Consider the following 23,534-nt stretch of genomic DNA (forward strand, 5'->3'; position numbering starts at 1 on the left):
GTGTGTGTGTGTGAGAGAGTGTGTGTGTGTGTGTGTGTGTGTGTGAGAGTGTGTGTGAGAGTGTGTGTGTGTGTGTGTGTGTGTGTGGTTTGGTCATTGATTAAAAGCTGGGCCCGTTTCCAAATGCATAGCTGAAATCTGTGATCAGGCTCAGAGCCACTGGCGAGATCCCACAATGCACCTGTGAAAGAATATAGTCCAACAACAATTCTGATTTCAGTCCAATTCAATATTTAATTTCAATGAACCAGTTTCAACAGCCAGAATTTTGTCCATGAAGGAACAAACGCATGTGAATTTGTCAGTTATTTTTTTAATCAGACTATTAACATAATAGATGCATCTCCACCTCTCAGACAAAACATTCAGAACTAGATAATAATAAATTATGCAAATGCAATACGCTGTAAAAAGGATTTTTCAACGTTGTAAATAAAACATGTTTTACAAGAAAAAACTATTTCAGTTCTAAAGTTCTGCATTAAAAATTCACATGTAATTCAACGGGTTACTTTTTTTTTTTTACTGTAATTGTTGTGAAATTACTAGCAATTTCTGAGAAAAAATTATTTCAACACCAATTTTTTTTAAACAGAAGTAGCCACAGTTTTGTGATGTACATTCGAATGTAACAGATTTTCAAAAAAAGAGAAACTGCAGGGAATTTGGTTCAATGCAACAGTTGTTGAATGGATTTTGCACACGTTACCGTTATTTCACTAGAAGATCCAGTTATGACATTTTGATTACACATTATGAGGTTAAAAAAAAACAATCTACAAATGAAAATACATGGATGGATCATTTGCAATAAGATCAATAACATGCATTTAGAAAATAAGGTGAATTTTCATTTTTCTAGATCTATAAAATCTTTCGAATGAGGTGCACATACTTTGAATTTGCCCCAATTTTTTTTTTTCCAAATAACACATTTAAAATATAAAATTTAGTTAATTTTAATTTCAATTGTACACACAGACTCTATACATCAAACACATTTCCTCTGCTGTCCGTGGTGCTGAAACGTGCATTCAGGCACATTTGTTCTCGTGAGCTTCACATGCACTACAGCAGTGAAGTCAAACACCTGACTCAGAGCGGCCCTCTGTAGCATGATCTGACTGAGATCTGCTCGTTCCTCAGAATAAACTCTCAATCGCCACCATAACAATGTCTAACGAAGCTGCTTATGTTGAGACTGACAGAATAATCCAAACTCAAACTCATGGGACAGGACTTATTTCGGAGGAAATTGTAGGACATTTTTGTTAGCTATATAGCTAATCAAACATTACAACGTTTAAGAACCTTTAAGAATTGTATGTATTTTTGCATAAAATGTGACCTATTGGGAACAAATCCAATCCAAACAGACACCCCACAAATCTTTTTTATTGAGGAGTGGTTTTTCAACACAAATTACTGCAAAAGCAATGTGTAATATTCCATTCAAGTCATGAAGAACCATCTAACATCTAAGGATCTCCAGGCCTCTCACTGAATAGTGTTCATGAGCCACCATCAAGAAAACACTGAATAAGAGCATGTGCATGACATTACAAGACAAGACAAACATTACTGCTCATCTAAAGTTTGCCAAAGATCACGTGGAAGGACCAGAAGACTCTTAAGACAATGTTCTGTGGAGTCCAAAAACAGAATTATGTCAACTGGTATGTCTAAGTAAACATATTTTCTTCTTGATTAGCTTTATATATATATATATAAAAAATGGTAATTTGATGTTCCCATTTAGACATGAGTGTATGAGTGTGTGTATGAGTGTGTGTATGAGTGTGAGTGTGTGTTCATACTTACAAAATTATCCACAGAAGTTAGTTGTTAATAATAATAATAATAATTCAAAAATAATAATTTTTTATTCTTGACTAGCTAACATTTTCATTATCCCCATAAGTTAGAAGTGAACTTTTAGTTATTATTATTCATAATAATTATAATAATATTAATTATTATTATTATTATAAATACATAGAAAAATACATACATACAAGTATTTTTGTTCTTGATTAGCTTGATATAGAAAAACAAGATTTTTTCCCCCCATTTAGACAAAACCTTCCTTAAAGGAGGTCCATAAAGGTAAAATAATAATAATTATTATTATTATTAATAAATAAATAAATGAATACATACATACCAGTATTTTTTGTTCTTGATTAGCTTGATATATTTTTTCCTATTTAGACAAAGCTTTCTTTAAAGATGTCCACAAAGGTAAAAGAATAATAATTATAATAAAAATATTATTATTATTAATAACAATAATACAAATAAAATAAAAATATTACTATTATTATTACATTTTTATTTTTGATTAACTTCATATAGAAAAAAATTGTAAAAAGTTGTAATGTTCCCATTTAGTGTGTGTATGTGTTTATATGATTGTGAGTGTGTGTTCATACTTAAAGAAGTTTGTCTTCAAAAATAAATAAGGTAAATAAATAAATTAGCTTAGCCTAATATAAACCAATTAAGAATTGTGCATGTTCTCGTGTGTGTGTGCGAGTGTGTGTGTGTGAGTGAGTGTGAGTGTGTGTGTGTGTGTGTCTCACCGGTGTCGGTGCTGTTCGGTTCGGTTCTCTGCGCACACAGACACCGCAGCATGTGCGCTCCTTTCTGCCGGAGCAGCCGCGCAATCCTCATCGCAAAGTCCCGCCACAGTCCCGCGATCCGACCGTTCACAGAGACGCCTTCACCGTCACCATCATCATCATCGTTTCACGCGCTCCGGTTCAGTCTCCGCGCGCCGCAGACAAAAGACTTCCACGCGCTACAGCGGCACATCCGACACATCCTCACGGAGCTTCACACGGAAACCAATAATCCTCCCGGTGAGCATCGTGATGAGCTAACGACCGATATTCATCATCGTTTCGCGTGGGGCGCGAGGGAAGACGCGGAACGCCACACCGGTGAGTAATCGTGGGCGGTGACGTAACGGGGGACTCGCTGACGTCACGTGCAGGGGCTTGTTGAAAAATGAAAAAATACATTTCACATCTGTCGCTTTTAAAGCAAGCTAATTATATTCTATACCCCTAACCCTCACAGAAACCTTATTAGATTTTAATTAAGACAAGATTGGCAATTTATAATCTTTTTTTTTTTCTACCGAGGACCTTGCAAGTGTTCTAAAGTCAGTTTAAATAGGTTTTACAATATAGGTGATGACTTTTTAAAATATACGGCCCTTAGGAATATAGTAAAACAAGTGTGCATACTAAACTAATATCTAATAACTTCATATACAGGAGAGACCGGGGCTAGTTGTCACATGGGCTTTATCTACAAAGTCCAAATTAAAAAAGAAAAAAAAAAGTCAAATTATACAAATGCTTGCTTTTCCTTGCAGTGGTTTGCATGCTGGTTTCAAACATCTAGAACTAAAAACTAAATAAATTAGAACATTATATGTTTTGATCTTCAAATTAAGCATTTAAATATCATATTACTAAGACATATTATTGGAGATAGAGAGTGATGACTGATATTTAGATCATTTTATGTTAGCAATACTGCTGTAAAGCATCAGAATTTCATCACTTTTTGTCCATATAAATATCAGCATCTGCAGCAAATTGCATATTTTTGCTCAGTTTGAGTCTCTGAATAAAACTGAGCTGTTTTGACTATATTTTCACTATATCAGACTATACGAGCCATAAAAGCATGACATAGCAAATATGATGCAAAACATAAAAACACATGCATTTTATTTTATTTTTTTTTAGATTTTGTCTAAAGGTTCAATACACCGTTCCATTTAAAAAATATATATATATATATATATATATTTTTAGTATGTCAGGCTTTACAGGATTAAACTGGAGTTCTATCACTCTTTCAGCTGCAGAACTGTACATTTATGAATATATTTGGCAGACATCACTGGATTCAAACTATAGGCTACACTGTAAAAAATGCTACAGTAAAAACCTGTTAACTGGTTAACAGTAAGTTTCCATACTATATTCGGTGAATAAATGTAATTACATTTAATGTAATTTTACAGTAAAATACTGTTAAAAAATACGGTTTTTGGAAGTGAAAAAGAAAAAGTCATTGTATAATTTACAGTGAAATACTGTAAATTGACACTCCCAGAATTCCCTGCATGACAATTCATATTTGATGTTTTTTTGTTGAAATAACATGTCTCTTAGTTTTTCTTATCAGTTGTGTACCCTAGGGTTTAATCTTACATCTAATGTTGTTAAATTAATGTTTATTGCATTATTTCAGTATCATGTGTGTCACCATGATGGGGTTTAGTGTTTGTGTGAATGACACTGTGCACATGGTTCAAAACAGATATTAGTACTTCAACATGTTGGTTTATTAACATTACATCAGTTAAATGAAATACGGTATTTTATTGTGAATTTAAGTTAAGTCTGTAAAACCTAAAATGTTACTACCATATTTTTTACGGTGAAGTTCTGGCAACCACAGCTGCCGGTATTTTACCGTAAAAGTCACAGATTTTTTTTTACAGTGTACATTTTAACTGAAGAAACCAACACACAGTCCTTCAATGACTGACAGTCCTCATTCTGATCCAAAATGAATCCCCATCTGTGATTTTACTGTCTTTGTAATCCTGTTTTAGGTGTTTGGGCTGATGTCTGCAGACACGTGGGGGCAGCAGAACCCAGCAGAAACCCCTCGCACCACCAGACTGTGACGCAGCGCTGCTCTCCTGTGATGTGCGTGGGTGATCGTGGATCCACCGCTATTCCCTGATTTCATCAGAATACACCATAGTTATGTTTCATGGATAAAAATACACTGCCGTTACAATATACCTTACCAAATGTGTAAAATGATTAAAAAATTATATTTTACATTTAGATTTCTCATTTAAGCCTATTTGAGGACCATTAGTTTTTTTTTTTTCATGTTTAAGGTTTATTTTCTTACAGTGCAATAAAACTTGAATAAATCTTTCTTTATTAAAGTCAGCATAAATGCTGTACAAACGATGGTGCATAAAAATACTTTACAAGTAAATCAATATATCATTTGTTTCACATTTCATGTGAGACGTGAGGGAAATTTAGATTTTAAGATGCATCTAATTTTAACATTTTAATTTAAGATTTTAGGTTTAACGAATTTTGATTTAAAGATGCATAATTATTGTTTCTTTTACATTTGTGAAATGTATGAAATTGTATTTTTTCATTTAAGATTTTTAGGATTTTATACATTTAATCCTATTTTAGGACCATTGAGATTTTATTTATTTATTTAATGTTTAAGAATTATTTTCTTACAGTAAAATAAAACTTTAATAAATTATCTTTATTAAAATCAGCATAAATTAAATGCCGTACAAATATGGCAATGGTGCACAAATATTTTACAGGTAAAATAATGTATTTGTTTCACATTTCAAGTGAGAAATGTGAGGGAAAATGTAATTAAAAATTGAAATGCAAAAATTCTGATTTTCATTTAGGATTGATTATTTAAAAAAAAAAATTATAACCTTTGATCTTAAATATTTGGTTACATTTCCTGAATACAGCACAAATAATTTCTGTATCTTGTCTACAGGTGCAAAGAAAGTGTGCAATGTAAAAAGTCTTATATAAAGCATTCTCTTTCTCTCTGTAATTTACAAGGTGATGAAATATTTGTGTCTGGGCTGAAATGAGAAAACACAGCTGGACACACGGATAATCATGCACAAAATATGAGTTAATAACCTGCTGAGTGATAAGATGAAAGATGTGCACTCTGTTTCTCTACAATATCAAATTTCGGGAGCAACGCTTCAACATGGAGGAGTTCTGTTTCCTTTAGGACTATAAAACTAATAGTGTGTTTTATGAAAACATATCAATGTCATATTTCAACACACACACACACACACACACAAAACAATAAAAATGCAGCCTATTTTAGAATCATTAAGACATTTTAATTTTTAGGTGAACTAGTCCTTTAAATGGCCTAAAGATAAGATTTAATGTCTGTGCAAAAATATAATTTTTAATTCTTTCTTTTGATTTTGTGGTGAAATATGACAAGTTTTTGACTGGCTTTGTGAGATTTATTTCAGACCTGTGTAAGCTCATACTCTAAGAGGTGAAGCAAGGACAGAAAGAGTGAGAAGGATAGACAGAGAGAGAGATAAAGAATGGTGTGAGAAACTGGAGAGTGCAATTGATATATTTATTAGAGTATTTTTATACAATGTTGAGCTTCTTTTACTGCTGCACTTTGCAGAGAGAGCAACACACACACGCTCGCGCTAATCCACACAAACACACACAAATCCCCTCTTCATCATTATTTCGGTCTGTTGTGCTCATGTTTACCGCATTGGATCTGAGACGCACACAAAACAACACTAACAGAGCGATACGTCCAGTCCGGCACCCAGAATGCCATCACTGCTAAAAACAACAGTAATGATGTACCAATCTGACACTTCACAGAGCCTTTTGTCAAATGTGACGCACACCGCTCTTATTCCAGGCACAGTCAGTGACCCCAGTGCACTCTGGGAGCTTGTTAATTTAGCACAAGGGTGGCTGTAAAGCTGAACTCTCAGCAACTCTGTGAAACTAAAATTTCTTTGCCTTTGGCAGAAGCTTTCATGCAAAAAAACTAGATAGATAGATCGACAGACAGAGACAGATCGACAGACAGACAGACAGACAGATAGACAGACAGACAGACAGACAGATAGATAGAAAACCGTCATACATGTTGTTTTTAAGGATTCTTTGATGATTAGAAAGTTCACAAGAACAGAACTTATTTGAAATAATAATCTTCTGTAATATTATAAATGTCTATACTACCACTTTTGATCAATTTAATGCATCCTTGCTGAATAAAGGTATTGATTTAAAAAAAATAATAATCACAACTTTTGAACAATAATGTAGAAGAGAATTAGAATATTAAACAGGAAGTAATGTGGGCGGAACATTACATTATCCAGCAGGATTTGATTAGAATGTGATCATAAGGCTGTGATATTATTGATTAGTATTATTTCTCCATGCACACCCACACAGCCTTAATTACATCAGCAGAAAATAAAAATCATTTCAGAAGCAGGGAAAGTTTGAGGAAAGATAATAAAAGACAAACTACTTTAGAAGAACATGCACTGAAATCGTTGCAAACAGGATCAGAAAAGGATAAAGTCATTAGCGTCAGTCAGTCTAACTCTAATGCAGCTCTAATGACTTCAGAGAGACTGACCGGGTTCAGCGCTGACGGTCTTCACCGGGCCTTCCTCCTCATCCTCCTCCTCTCCTTTTCTGCCGTGAGACAGCAGCCGGCGGAACAGACTACAGTAACGCGTCATGGCCTCTCACACACGTCCGAGTGTGTGTGAACGGTGTGTTTAAAGCTGCCAGACCTGTAAATGTGTGTCTGATCTATCAAAATCTGTCTAAGTCTCTCTCTGTCTGTCTGTTTCTCTCTGTAAAACAGTGTCATCGAGCAAGTGACCGTCTGTGTACCCCTGATATTTGCCTGTGCAAATGTGTGTGTGTGTGTGTGTTTTAGAGGGGCGTGTCTGTCTGTAATAGAGACATGTGTGTGTGTGTGTGTGTGCGCTCGTTTTTGTGATTCATGAGGACACAAATTTGCATAATGACATGGGTATGACATAGGTATTACAACAAGAAGGTGATTTATGAGGACATTTTGAGTGTCCCCATATTTCAAAAGACTTATAAATCATTGAGAATGAGCTTTTTTGAAAATCTAAAAATGCAGAAAGTTTCCTGTAAGGGGTAGGGTTAGGTGTAGGGTTGGTGTAGGGCGATAGAAAATACGGTTTGCACAGTATAAAAACCATTACGCCTATGGAATGTCCCCACATTTCACAAAAACAAACCTGTGGCTGTGTGTGTTTGTGTGTGTGTGTGTTTTAGAGGGGTGTGTCTGTCTGTAATAGAGACGTGTGTGTGTGTGTGTGTGTGTGTGTTTTAGTGGGGTGCACTGCTTACTGCATGCTGCTTAATGCACAATTGCACCAAATACTGTATACTGCTGATTATTTTTATAAAAATACTGTGAAACTGAAAAAAAAATTAAACATGAAATTTTGAAGTAGAAAAACTGAAATAGTATTTTCTTGTAAAACATACTCTAATAGTGTTTTACTTTGAAAAATAATATTTTACAGTATGGAATAATAAATAATTCACACAGTACTATAGCCTTGTTACATCCAGATTAAATCTTCATCATCTCAGAAAATTTTGTTGTTGTTGTAGAAATGTCTGAACTTTCTGTAACTTTCTGGAGGAATCTTACAAAACATTAAGTGTCATATTTAATATATATATATATATATATATATATATTGCATAATAAAAATGCAGCCTACTTTAGGAGCAATTTATTTTTAAGATTAATTTAAAGCAGTTAAGACAAAATTAAATGCAATTTTCACTTTATTAAAAATAATTATAAAGTAAATTAAATACAGTACAAAATATGACTGGTGTATAAATACTTTGAAATTAAAATATTTGTTGTCAGAAATGTGTTTCAAATTGAAAATACAAAACATTAAATGTCATATTTCAATAAAATTATTATTTGCATAATAAAAACGCAGCTAACTTTAGGACAGTTTTATTTTTAAACAGTAACACAATATTTTAATACAATTTCTCTTAATTAAAATCAGCCTAAATTAAATGCAGCACAAATATAATATTTCATAATAAATATCCAGCCTACTTTAGTCCTATTTTATGTTAGGTTTTATTTTTAAGTTTTATTTGTCATGCAATTTGTCTTTATTAAATGCCATTTGTCTTTCTATGACGATGGCATATAAATAATTTGCAAGTAAAATAATATATCATTATTTGTTTCACATTTTATATGGAGGAAAATGTTATTAACGATTAAAATTTAAATTTTTAGCATCAATCAATGAGTAAAGATGTTGTTAATATCTCGTCCGGTTTTGCATGATGGATATAATGCACTCTGCTTGTCTACTAGACATTTTCTCTGCATATTGTGTACAGTATGCTATTGTGAACACAGCCAATGTCTCTGTGCAGAGTTTGTGAGCATTATTAGTCATGCGTGTTTTTATTTTGACAAGCTGATCTTTTATAAATGTCATGTGCATCTGTGGTGTCTCTGTAATGGTGTCTGTAACTACTTTTAACACACACGGACACTTGTCTCAAACCACGATCTATCAAAAGTAATTAAGAGAGTCTGTAAGAAACTCCGTCGTGAGAAACGGGATCTGTGCATCCCGCATGCGTAATAGAGCCGCTGGCGTCTATTCTGAGAGCGTAAGTTGGTGTTACTGAGAGCGAGAGCTATTTATAATACTGTTTACAGACTCAAAATGCTGAGCATGAGGATTCTTCATAACACACACACACACAGAGCTCAACCGCACAAGAAGCGCAGGGTTAAACACAGCTGTAAACGTGTGTGTTTGTGGGAGAATGAGTGACGTCATGGAACCGAGTTTGTAATTGTGTCTGTGTGCAAAATCAAACTGCTAATGGAAGTTTGTGATGCTGTTGTTGACCAGCAGGGGGCTCTAAACTACTTGCACTGAAGAAAAAACTATTATTTTTCAAATTATGGGACCTTTTGAGTCACAAATACACTGTTAAAATGATTTTTGACCTAAGTTGCTTCAGTAAGTGTTCATCTGGAAATATTACTATTATTCTTACTTTTCCTTTAAAAAAATCAGTAAAGATTCGACAGCAAAAAGACATGCGAAACACGAGCTGAAGGTGGACGTTTGTCCAATTAGACTAAAAGAGCTTTGACTTAATAAAAAAAACTCTAAACTATCAATCAGACGACAGAAGGCATGCAGTAGATTGTGTGCTACTGAAGTTTTGATCATTTAGAGGCCTTAATTTGTGTATCAAATAGGATATAATTATCTTTATAGGGTTAATAAAGACAAACTGCATTAATATTTTGTGTTACTGTTTGAAAATAAACTTTCAAATAAAAAACTAAAATAAAATGTCCCTAAAGTAACCAGAATTTTTATTATGCAAATTTTCATATTTAAATATGACATTTAGTGTTTTGTAAGATTCACTGAAGAAAGTGCTAGAAAGTAGGGATGCGCCGATCCGATATTCATATCGGGTATCGGCTCCGATAGTGCCATTTTACACGGATCGGTATCGGTCAGAGAGAGCCGATCCAAATCCGAGATTTTTATTTTAATTTTTTCCCGATTGTGCGAATTATTCTGTGTTTCTTCTGAAGCCATAGATGAAGAGCTTGAAAAGAGTCCGCACATTCAAACATTAAAGCATCACAAGCGAGATGAGAACGATATATGCAATTTACTGAATAAAACAAGGCAAACGTTTCGGTCACATGTTGACCATTTTCAATGCCAAGCTAACAGTGTTAGAACTAGAAGCCATCTTAATTTAAGGAATCACATGATAATTAAAGAGATCACATGATCAATCAGGACACACACAGAGAGGAAAAAAAACAAAACAAAAAAAACACAAAAAAAAGGCCACAATGTGTGTATATGTAGAGCAATGGATAATTTACATCAAATTAGAGAACAATGGTTGTCTGTTGGAGTTAACAAAAGTACTGTTCATAAAAAACAAGACAATTGAAGTTCTTCATTTAATCCCTTCGGATATACACAGTCCATATAATAGATCCACTTATGAAGCAACACGGCGTCAGGCCGTTGAAGCAACGTTAACGACGAATCATTCTGCACACCGGATGCGCACATTGTAAGCGCTTCGTGCTCATAGACTGTATAAAAACAGTTCATGCTGCACTGTATTTGTTTTGTCCTATCGTATCTATCATATGTTGTTGCCTTATTAAAAAATATGCTATACAGTTTATGATAAATTTTTGTCATAGATTATAAATATACATAGGCCTATATTTTTTCATATTTGTTTATTTTATTTTTCTTTATAATTAAGTAGTCTGTATCTAGTAGATTGTGAAAGAATGATTATCAGTTCCACACACAGAGATATATAAATTCTACATTTATTTAAATGAGGGGAAAAAACTTCACTGGTATCGGATCGGTATCGGCCAATACCGAACCCTAGGTATCGGAATCGGTATCGGAGGCGAAAAAGGCGGATCGGAGCATCTCTACTAGAACGTTTAAATAATTCTACACAAAATTTGATTCAAAATGCAAAAAAAAGTTCTGACATGATAATAAATTAAAATTGACAAAGTCATAGCACTGTGTGAAATATTTATTGTTGCTTACTACATACACTGTGAAAAAAAAACTCTACGTTGTAAATAAAAGAAAGATTATTTTAGTATGTTTACTAAAATTATTTCTATTCCAAAATTTGATGTTTAATTCAATGTGTAATTTGCAGTTTTGCGAAATTTACCAGCAATTTCTGAGTGAAAATTGTTTCTACCATTTTCGGTGTAGATTTACTTTGAAACAATCTTCTCTCAGAAATCGCTAGTAGTAAATCTCACAAATAAATACAAAGTGAGAAAAAAGTTTCTACACTATTTTTTATTTCAGTGTACAGATTTCTTGTTCGGCAAATTTTCCATTAGTAATACAATAAATTATTGATCCATCATTTTTGTAGTCATATTTTTGTAGTCAAACAGCAAACCACCTCATCTCCACCACTCAGTGTAACACATTTTTTTGATTTTGTAGTACCAAAATTAACAATATTCATCAACAGCTGAGTTCTTCAGTTTCTACATCTAACTGTTTAGCCTGGACTACCACGCTGGACCCAACATTCTCCACCTTATCGACTTTTCAGCCTCCATTAGTCGAAAAAATCATGAGATTAATTTCTAAGTCCAAGAACACCTCCTGTATGCTTGATCCCATCCCTACTGTTCTGGTTAAAACCTGTCTGCCCTCTATTGCACCTTTCATAATGTCTATTATCAACTCTTCCATACTTACTGCCATGACCTACATCTCTCAAAACTGCTTCTGTTACCCCAGTTCTTAAGAAACCTGGTTTGGACCCTAATGACCCAAATAATTACCGTCCCATTTCCAACCTTCCATTCATTACTAAACTTTTAGAACGGACTATAGCAACTCAACTTCAAATTCACCTTCATAACAATAACCTCTATGAACCTTTTCAGTCAGGTTTTCGCCAGAATCATAGCACTGAAACAGCTCTGGTAAAAATTACAAATTGTCTTTCACTTGCATCTGACAATGGACTATTCCATTCTGATCCTTCTTGACCTTACCGTAGCTTTTGACACAGTTTCCCACTCAATCGGAAAGTTGGAACGTTTGGCTGCCATTGGGATCATTAATAATGCTCTTGCCTAGTTCAGGTCGTATCTACATAATAGAAAATATTTCATCCAGGGAAAAAATGTTACTTCAAAAATTGCCACAGTTACTCATGGTGTTCCTCAGGGTTCAGTGATGGGACCAATGCTTTTTATCATCTACATTTTATCTCTGGGCAATATTCTCCGTCATTTTGGGATCAGTTTTCAGTGCTACGCCGATGATACACAACTCTATCTTTCTACAAAACCAAATACCTCTCTTCCTCCCTCTGCTCTCACTTCCTGTCTACAAGCTATCAGCAACTGGATGTCAATCAACCTTCTCAAACTCAATGGAAATAAAAGTGAGGTTCTCCTCATTGGCTCTAGGGCCACACTCTCCAAAGCTCATCCTGTCACCATACCAGTTGATGGTTCTTCGATACCTGTCTCCTCTCAAGTTAAAAGTCTCGGTGTCATTTTGGATAATGCACTTTCCTTTGGACCTCACATTAATAATATCACTTGAATTGCATATTTCCACATCCGCAGCATCTCCAGACTTCGTCCATCCCTCTCCCAGTACAATACACAGGTTCTTGTCCATGCTCTGGTCACTTTCCGTATAGACTATTGCAATGCCCTCCTCATTGGCACCTCAAAGTAATTTCTGCATCGTCTCCAATCAATCCAGAATTCTGCAGCTAGGATCATTACCCGCACCAGATCAACGGACCACATTACACCTCTCCTCATCCAGCTGCACTGGCTTCCTGTTTCCCACCGGATCAATTATAAAATTATTTTGTTAACTTTCAAAGCGCTTCATAGCCTAGCCCCCACATATCTCTCTGACTTGCTTCTGCCCTATACTCCTCCCTGAACACTTCGTTCCTCAAAGACTGCAATGTTAACAGTACCTACATTTAGACTTAGTACTATGGGGGCTAGATCCTTCAGCTGCTCTGCCCCGCGTCTTTGGAACTCTCTTCCTCCACACATTCGTCAGTTGGACTCTTTGTGTCAATTCAAATCACAATTAAAAACATACCTATTTAGATTAGCATACTCTGTATAATTTTCTTTCTTTCTTTTTTTTATTATTGTTTATTGTTTCCATTAGTTTAAAGGGGTCATATGATGCGATTTCAAGTTTTCCTTTCTCTTTTGGAGTGTTACAAGCTGTTCGTGAATAGATAAGATTCCTAAAGTTGCAAAGACTAAAGTCTCAAACCCAAAAAGATATTCTTTATAAAAGTTAAGACTCCTCCACGCCCTCCTAAAACGCCTCGTTTAAACACGCCCCCACATGTCTACGTCACGATGTGGGAAGATTTGAATAACGCCGTCCAAATGTTCACGCAAAGGAAGAAGGCATAACTTTATTGTTGCTGCCACCGCCGCCGCCATGTTGTGTGTTTCGTTGCGAAAGCGAAAATACTTTGTTTGGCCTTCCAAAAGAAGACACGACTAGAAATCAGTGGTTAAGTTGTATTTACAACACTGTTCCAGAACAGTTCAACCCAAATATTCAGATGTGTGCAGTAATGTTCTTTTTAGCAACATCATATGACCCCTTTAACACCTTGTTATTAGTTGATTGTATCATTGATAACTTGACTGGACTTGTTTTAATCTGTTTTGTAAGGTGTCCTTGGGTGTTTTGAAAGGCACCATCAAATAAAATGTATTATTATTATTATTACTATATATACTTATATGTAAACTGAAAAAAATTCTAGTTTTAATTGCTAGTAAATTTCAGTTCAACAATTACAAAGAACAGCGAGTAACACATTGAATTAAATATGAAATTTCAAGTAAAAAAAAATGAAATAGTATTTTCTTGCAAAAAGTACTGCTGCTGGATTTTTGACCAATGATATTTCACTATGGGCGGAGCTACTTGTGACGAAGCAACCAATAAAATGTCTTTCTGCGCATCATTTGTCATGACAGACCATGGAAGAGATGTGAGGTTTTCTCTCACACAAGTCCCATTTCACCTGTTGAAGGGTTTAAATGACGCATCGGGCTGTTTGAACGTCAGCAGATCAGATGAAGCAACTTGACACAGTTTACGCTGCAGATTTTGGCAACCCGACTGACAGTCGCACATCTGACAGCAGACTGAACCAGACACTGATCCGATTACTGCAATCAAGCACATTTTCCCAGGATTATTACTTGCATATGTGATACGCAATATGCAATGATATGCAATACATATTTATGTGCACAAACGAATCAAATATGAGTTGGCAAATGAATGGGTGATTTGAGCACAAGGCCACTACTGATAAAACGTGATCTTGCAATGCTAATATTAATTTGTAATAAGTTACTGATTACAAAATAATGAGTCATTTGTACTGGAATACACATTTCAAAGAGTCACATGTATGTTGTTTATTTTTGTTTTGTACTATTTGCTATATCCAAAGCAGTGTTATTTTAGAATTATTTATATTCTATACATTTATTATAGTATTTATTCATATTTTAAAGTTTTTCTTTTAAATTTATTTTGTTTTAATAACTTTGCTGTGCTTTTGTCATTATTATTTTTATTGTTATTATATTTCTACTAATTAATTTTTATATCTGTTTTAGTAATTTTAGTACTTCAACTTTAACTTTAGTTAGTTGCCAAGGCAACAATTCAAATTTTCTGTTACTTTTTTAGGTTTACGCTTTTAACTAATATTCCTAATTTTTTTCAACTTTAATTCAATTATTGAAAATGATTTTTAATAGTTATAGTTTAGGAAATGTATGCAATGAATGATATTCCTTTCCAGTCACTTTTGGTGCAATAAACACCTGAAGTAGTTCGTCATTCTTCTTTTTATTGCCTAATATATATATAAAACAAGCATTTTGAAAAGTTACTGAATCAAATCAAAAAAAGAAAACCAATGAATTATTGATCAAATCAATTCACTGCCAACTAAAAGATTCACTGCTCTAAACGCCTGTGGTCTTATGACTTTTGTGGTTAAAAATTATTTAATTTTAATTTTTTTAAGAAAATGACCGATCGTTTCGCTAGATAAAAGACCCTTATTCCTCAGCTGGGATCGTGTAGAGCTCTTTGAAGCTGCACTGAAACTGCATTTTGGACCTTTAGCCTGTTTCAGCCACCATTGAAGTCCATTATATGGAGAAAAATCCTGGAATGTTTTCCTCAAAACCTTCATTTCTTTGCGACTGAAGAAAGAAAGACGTGAATATTGTGGATGACATGGGACATTTTTATTCTGATCTATGGCACTGATTCAATGCTGGCACGGGAAATCCCCATAAATATATATAAAACAAGCATTTTGAAAAGTTACTGAATCAAATCAAAAAAAGAAAACCAATGAATTATTGATCAAATCAATTCACTGCCAACTAAAAGATTCACTGCTCTAAACGCCTGTGGTCTTATGACTTTTGTGGTTAAAAATTATTTAATTTTAATTTTTTTAAGAAAATGACCGATCGTTTCGCTAGATAAAAGACCCTTATTCCTCAGCTGGGATCGTGTAGAGCTCTTTGAAGCTGCACTGAAACTGCATTTTGGACCTTTAGCCTGTTTCAGCCACCATTGAAGTCCATTATATGGAGAAAAATCCTGGAATGTTTTCCTCAAAACCTTCATTTCTTTGCGACTGAAGAAAGAAAGACGTGAATATTGTGGATGACATGGGACATTTTTATTCTGATCTATGGCACTGATTCAATGCTGGCACGGGAAATCCCCGAAAACGTTGAAAGATACTACGACAACTATATTGTTTTCTTCTTCTGACAACTGATATTTTTTCACTAATATATGACTTGACCTGAAGAAGGACAGACGCAGGTAAATCGCACACGCTCAGTTCCCCAACACGTGAATGCATCGATTAATCGTGCAGCCCTACCACACATACAGTATGAGACAATAAAACAAACATCCCTTTTGTGTGAGTTTGTTCACATCCTTTACGTGTTCGTGTTGAATGGTGTAAAGCCCGTGCTGTTTAAGTGTTATTGATGAGAAATGTCACTGTGTGTGTGTGTGTGTGTGTGTGTGTGTGTGAGTGTGAGTGTGTGTGTGTGAGAGAGTGTGAGTGTGTGAGTGTGTGTGTGAGTGTGAGTGTGAGTGTGAGAGAGAGAGAGAGTGTGTGTGAGTGACGGGTCAAAGGTGGCATTGGTCATGTGGAGTGGACAGACCTAAATTAAACACACTTCCATCCATCCAAGGGCAGGAAGCCACAACACACACACACATACACACCAACCCTACACCTAAACCTACCCCTCACAGAAAATTTTGTGCATTTTTACAATCTAAAAAAAAACTCATTCTGTACGATTTATAAGCTTCTGTACCCATGGAGACCTCAATTTAGGTCCCCACAGTGACACAAGTCCCCATGAGTTGGTATGTATTCAGGTTTAAGTCCCCACCAGTGTAGAAAAACCTGTACACACACACACACATGCACGCACAAATCAATGATTTCATTAACGACAGAAAAATAGAGAACACAACTACATGTGTCTCTGTGTGTATTAATACTTAGATTTTTACGGTATAATGTTTTCACTGCGTGTGTCTCAGTAAATCACTGTGATGGAGGTTCTATCACTGTATACCGCCACCTGCAGCTAGAATCATGCAAACACACATAACAAACACCCTGATACATATCACAACTGTACAACACCAACACTGTCTTAAATGAGCCATCTCATACATACACTACCATTCAAAACCATATATTTTTTAGGGAAATTAATACTTTTATTCATTATAGGATGCATTAAACTGATCAAAAGTGACAGTAAAGACATTTATAATGTTACAAAAGAGAATCCTTAAAAATAAAAAGTATCATTGTTTCTGCAAATATATTCAGCAGCACAACTGTTTTCAACATTAATAATAATAAATGTTTCTCGAGCAGCAAATCAGCATATTAGAATGATTTCTGAAGGTCATGTGACACTGAAGACTGAAGTAATGATGCTGAAAATTCAGCTTTGATCATAGGAATAAATTACACTTTACAGTATATTCACAAAGAAAACAGTTATTTTAAATTGTAATAATGTCACAATATTACAGCTTTTTCTGCATTTTTGATCAAACTGTAGTATTGAATGCTAGTGTATATATGACACACTGCACCTTTAAATCCCTGAGAGATGGTAAACAAAGTGCTCTCAGGTGACCCGCCATTTCCCAGCATTCACCTGTACTCGAATGAACAGCCATCACTGGCACAGCAGCACACATGTTATCCTGTACATACCCATCTAAAGTCTCTGTTTAGATCATTATTGTCTTGCTTAACCACGATTTTTGACAATTAATAAAGTCTGGTCCACTTCTGAGCTTATTTGGATCAAGAACTACCCACTTCTGACAATCTGACTAACATGTAAAGTGACCAACCATAGTATTTTTGTTTGTCTGACATTATAGTAAGTAAACTAGATATCCACTAAGTGCATCAAACATCAGATTTCATGTGGTGATGCTGGTTGCAGCAGTCTGGGAACTCTTCCTGTCTAAGTGGGCGTTTTTGGCTAGAACAAGCTGCGATGTGGACTCAGACTAGCTAAATATAACATTCACCCTCTGACCTTAAATGACGCTCCATGGAGACCTCAATTTAGGTCCCCACAGTGACACAAGTCCCCATGAGTTGGTATGTATTCAGGTTTAAGTCCCCACCAGTGTAGAAAAACCTGTACACACACACACACATGCACGCACAAATCAATGATTTCATTAACGACAGAAAAATAGAGAACACAACTATATGTGTCTCTGTGTGTATTAATACTTAGATTTTTACGGTATAATGTTTTCACTGCGTGTGTCTCAGTAAATCACTGTGATGGGGGTTCTATCACTGTATACCGCCACCTGCTGCTAGAATCATGCAAACACACATAACAAACACCCTGATACATATCACAACTGTACAACACCAACACTGTCTTAAATGAGCCATCTCATACATACACTACCATTCAAAACCATATATTTTTTAGGGAAATTAATACTTTTATTCATTATAGGATGCATTAAACTGATCAAAAGTGACAGTAAAGACATTTATAATGTTACAAAAGAGAATCCTTAAAAATAAAAAGTATCATTGTTTCTGCAAATATATTCAGTAGCACAACTGTTTTCAACATTAATAATAATAAATGTTTCTCGAGCAGCAAATCAGCATATTAGAATGATTTCTGAAGGTCATGTGACACTGAAGACTGAAGTAATGATGCTGAAAATTCAGCTTTGATCATAGGAATAAATTATATTTTTAGTATATTAAAATAGAAAACCATTATGTTAAATTCTAATAATATTTCACAATATTACTGTTTTATTCTGTATTTTTGGTCAAATAAATTCAACCTTGATGAGCAGAAGAGACTTATGATCAAACGTACTGATCACACACTTTTGAACGGCATTGTACATAATTATATTCTATGTATGTTTAATATAAACCAGCATCTGCTCTGTTTCTAACAGCCTCCATTTGATGGCGAGGATGAGGATGAGCTCTTTCAGTCCATAATGGAGCACAATGTGTCTTACCCCAAATCCCTGTCTAAAGAGGCAGTGTCCATCTGTAAAGGGGTGAGTCCCGAGACATCAGCAGGAGCTCCTTTATTCCTCTAAATGTCTGTATGCCGTCGCTCGCTGAATGAGAAACGAATAATGCAGAGGCTGTATTGGAATTAATTTTTCAGCTTGGATTAATAACGGGCGTACTTTAATATTGCTGTCAGCTCAAGTCATGGAAATATTACCCGCTATAATAGCTGAGTGGAAGATAATACAATTTCATTTGTCTTTCCACCATTCTATTTGATTATGTTCCTCGGCGAAACAGAAAAAGATTCATATGATTCATGGTGGTGATATAAATGTCAGTAAAGGCAGTGATGACACTTTATAATAACGGCCCTCCGTGATTACTAATAATTTAGAATAGTTTTAAATGGCATTGAACTTTAAATAATATGAATGTATATTAGATGATTTGGGCACCATCTAATTTGTCTTAATGATTATAAATGAATGTAAATGAGTGTTAATAATGTTAGTTAATGGAAAATGTTTTGTTTCACTTAAGTGATTTCAGTTCAAATTTAGCACAGCCAAATAGGAAAAAAATTTGCACTAGTGTATTTTAGGAGATGGTCCTCACTGCAGAACACAAGATCCAGATCCAACTCCTCCCACCTTACATATACCTAAACCTACCCGTGAAGACTGAAGTAATGATGCTGAAAATTCAGCTTTGATCATAGGAATAAATTACACTTTACAGTATATTCACAAAGAAAACAGTTATTTTAAATTGTAATAATGTCACAATATTACAGCTTTTTCTGCATTTTTGATCAAACTGTAGTATTGAATGCTAGTGTATATATGACACACTGCACCTTTAAATCCCTGAGAGATGGTAAACAAAGTGCTCTCAGGTGACCCGCCATTTCCCAGCATTCACCTGTACTCGAATGAACAGCCATCACTGGCACAGCAGCACACATGTTATCCTGTACATACCCATCTAAAGTCTCTGTTTAGATCATTATTGTCTTGCTTAACCACGATTTTTGACAATTAATAAAGTCTGGTCCACTTCTGAGCTTATTTGGATCAAGAACTACCCACTTCTGACAATCTGACTAACATGTAAAGTGACCAACCATAGTATTTTTGTTTGTCTGACATTATAGTAAGTAAACTAGATATCCACTAAGTGCATCAAACATCAGATTTCATGTGGTGATGCTGGTTGCAGCAGTCTGGGAACTCTTCCTGTCTAAGTGGGCGTTTTTGGCTAGAACAAGCTGCGATGTGGACTCAGACTAGCTAAATATAACATTCACCCTCTGACCTTAAATGACGCTGAGGCACAATAAAGAACCATTCAGACTGCAAAGGAATAGAATGACATCCAGTGTTTAGCTTTATTGTCTGACAGTCCAAGAAAAAATCAATTGCGAGCATCACCTGACTAACTATCAGTTTACAAACACACAGATCCAACATATACAATCGCCATCGAACCTTCCTTCTCAGTGCACTGTTAAGGATATATGCTTGTGTTATAGATATTGACAAGGTATTTGGACATTTTAAAGCTGCTTTAAAATTGTTTCATAGTAAATGTGATTCATGCAATGCAATGGAAGAACCATTTTTGGTTCCTCAAAGAACCTTTTGGTGAACATTCTTAAAAAGAGCCATTTTTCCTTGTGTGAAGAACATCTGACAAACCTTTTTCTACTATAAAGAGCCTTCTGTCCATGAATAACCTTTAACATCCATGGAATCTTTCCATTTTACAAAAGGTTAGTCATAGTGGAAAAACGTTCTTAATGTTAATGTTAATGTCTTCAACATTATAAAAATGGTTCTTTTAAGAACTGATCACTTCAAGGTTCTTTGGGGAACTTAAAATGGTTCTTGCATCACTGTGAAAACCCCCTTTTGGAACCTTTATTTTTATGAGTGTAAACATTTTCAATGGATGATCTTCAAGGAACCATAGATAGCAATAAAAAAACATGATGCTAGAACGCAGCAACTCATGAAAACAAACTTGTTTCAGCCATAACTTGCTTCATGCATCTTAAAAGAATCACTACTTCACCAGTTAACTGATTTGAAATGTCAATGGGGGGAAAAAAAGAAAATTCTGAGATCCTGCAGCATTTTGTTTGAATGCATGATAATTTGTATCTAATTAGACATTTTTGAGTGACTTTAAGAGTGTAAAAACCATTTTGGGCTCCACAACGAACCTTGCAGTGATCAGTGACCATTTTTTTCTTGAGTGAAAAACTATTTGAAGAACCTTTTTCCATTATAAAGAACCTTTTGTGCAATGGAAAGCTCCTATGGACGTTAAAGTTTCTCCATAGAACCATCAATGTTAATAAAGAACCTGTTTTAAAGATTGTAGCTTGCCTCAGCATTAAAAAAAGAAGGTGGATAGAACACATGGAAACAAACTTACATTCATGCACTTGCGTGTTTCGAGCATAACTTGCTTCATCTAAAAATCACTGCCGCACCAATTAATTAATCTGAAAAGTCAATGCGAAAAGTTAGTTCTAAGAAAAGATCCTGCAGCATTTGGTTGCACATTTGATATTTTGCATCTAATTATAGCCTTGACATTCAAGCATCTTTGAGTGTGACTTGCAGTTTTAAGAGTGTATGAGTGTCACAAAGAAGCTTAGAAGAACCATTACTTCCTTGGTGAAGAACATTTTTCCACTATAAAGAGCCTTTTCATGCAATGGAAAGCTTCCATGGATGTTAAAGGCTCTTCATGGAACCATCAATGCCTATAAAGAGCTTGTTTAGCTTGCTTCACGTTAAAAAATAAGGTGGATGAACAACACAGCAACTCTTGAAAACAAACTTGTGTTCTTGCACTTGCATGTTTTGGGCATAAATTGCTTCATACATTCGCTAAAAATCAATGCCACAGCAATTACTTGATTTGAAAAGTCAATGCAAAAAGTTGAGAGAAAATCCTGCAGCATTTGGTTGCACAATATTTAGCACACATGATGAATAAATATTTTTAAGAGTGCAACAACCATTTCAAACTTTTTCCACTATAAAGAGCCTTTTGTGCAATGCAAACTTCCAAAGGTTCCTCACAGAACCACAGACGCCAATAAAGAACCTTTTTTGAGAGTCTATATGGGTTTTGGGGCCACTGTATTTACCGCACATACGAACAGCTACATGTATCAGATTCAGACTGACCCAAATCCATTTAACAGTGCTGGACACTGGGCCATAAAACACAGCAACACTCTCAGGTGCAGTAACTAAACTGAGGGTTATGCCATGCCATAGGGCACATCCGAAATATTCCTACACACTCCATATATTTCCTCTGAACGTTCAGGTGCAGTAAAGTGAAAGCGCGACCTGTCCTGAATGTTGAAGACTGCATGGAAGAACATCATCACATGCCATCTGTACTTCTGCTGAAATCAATAAACTGATGTTAACAGACAAAAACAATCACAGCTACACCTAAAACGATCACGAAAACATGTTGTATGATGCAGACAGGTGTCTCAACATGTGAAGGAACTCCATGTATTGACAGCTCGCTGCCACACACACACACACACACACACACACACACACACACACACACACACACACACGCCCAGGACTGTGATGGATGTGATGTGTGGAGGAAGTCCACCCTTCCCTGGCCGAACCCCATTCGTGAGGCATTTCTGCTGCATCAGGATGTTTTAACACAACATCTGCAGATGAAGAATAACACACACACACACACACACACCTGACATCTGATGAGGATCACATATAAACACACACACCCCACCACAGACCACGTCAGGACAGCAGACCTGAGTACCGCAGTCTACACACACACACACACACACACCTGACATCTGATGAGGATCACATATAAACACACACACCCCACCACAGACCACGTCAGGACAGCAGACCTGAGTACCGCAGTCTACACACACACACACACACACACTCTTACACTCATGTACACACGCGCACACAGAGCCCTGTCCGTGAAATGACGTCAGTCGCTCACCGGCGCTCTTGTCTTTGCTCTCCATCTCCCGTCGCGCTGCTCTCGGTCACGGATGATGAAGATGCCGATGAAGAAGACACGTTGTTCGCTGCGTCGGTTCCTGGCTCGCGCTGGGCGCGACTGTCACGTGAGAGCAGCTGTCGATCACTTCACGCGCCGTCCGGTGCTGAGGCGACGGCGGAATCACGGGCGTGGTGGTGTGTGCTGTAGATGCTGCAGCGCGCGAGTGTGTGTCTGACCGGGGCTCGTTCCGCGCGCCGTTACCGGGAGCTACCGCAGCTCCGCCGCTATCAGACACACGGGCGTGACTTCGGCGCAGGTGTCATGTGACGCCCGATTGTGATCCTCTGATCAACCTCACCAAATGATACAAACGATATCAGATTGTATTATCACGGTATAGGCTACTCCCTATATTAATATGAATTAATATAGAGCAATTAAAAATATTTTAAGAGATCCTTTGCCCCACTGTTGACATTAGTGGTTTTATTATGGCTGTAGTTATTTTTTATTTTTCAGTAAGAATGGATAATAAAGATTAAAATTCAAATGATAATAAAAATATAACTATATGTAGTATCAAATACATTATTATTATTATTATTA

The 23,534-nt window shown here is 35.6% G+C and overlaps 1 protein-coding gene across 3 annotated transcripts in view; it reads right to left on the bottom strand.

The window, feature by feature from the left end:
* fgf12b (fibroblast growth factor 12b) overlaps positions 1-23,249 on the bottom strand; it is a 47,778-nt gene extending 24,529 nt beyond the window's left edge. The window contains exon 1 of one of the 3 annotated variants that reach the window (XM_016535153.1): positions 22,926-23,249. In XM_016535153.1, coding sequence (XP_016390639.1) covers positions 22,926-22,950 — 25 coding nt within the window. In that variant the 5' untranslated portion in view covers positions 22,951-23,249. Of the gene's footprint in view, positions 1-2,582; positions 2,959-7,254; positions 7,557-22,925 lie in introns of those variants that run through there. The other 2 variants (XM_016535151.1, XM_016535152.1) reach the window with 2 other exon arrangements.
* Positions 23,250-23,534: the final 285 nt, after the last annotated feature.

Source organism: Sinocyclocheilus rhinocerous, unplaced genomic scaffold, assembly GCF_001515625.1.
Source record: "Sinocyclocheilus rhinocerous isolate Xijiao unplaced genomic scaffold, SAMN03320098_v1.1 scaffold215, whole genome shotgun sequence".
Lineage (NCBI taxonomy): Eukaryota > Metazoa > Chordata > Actinopteri > Cypriniformes > Cyprinidae > Sinocyclocheilus > Sinocyclocheilus rhinocerous.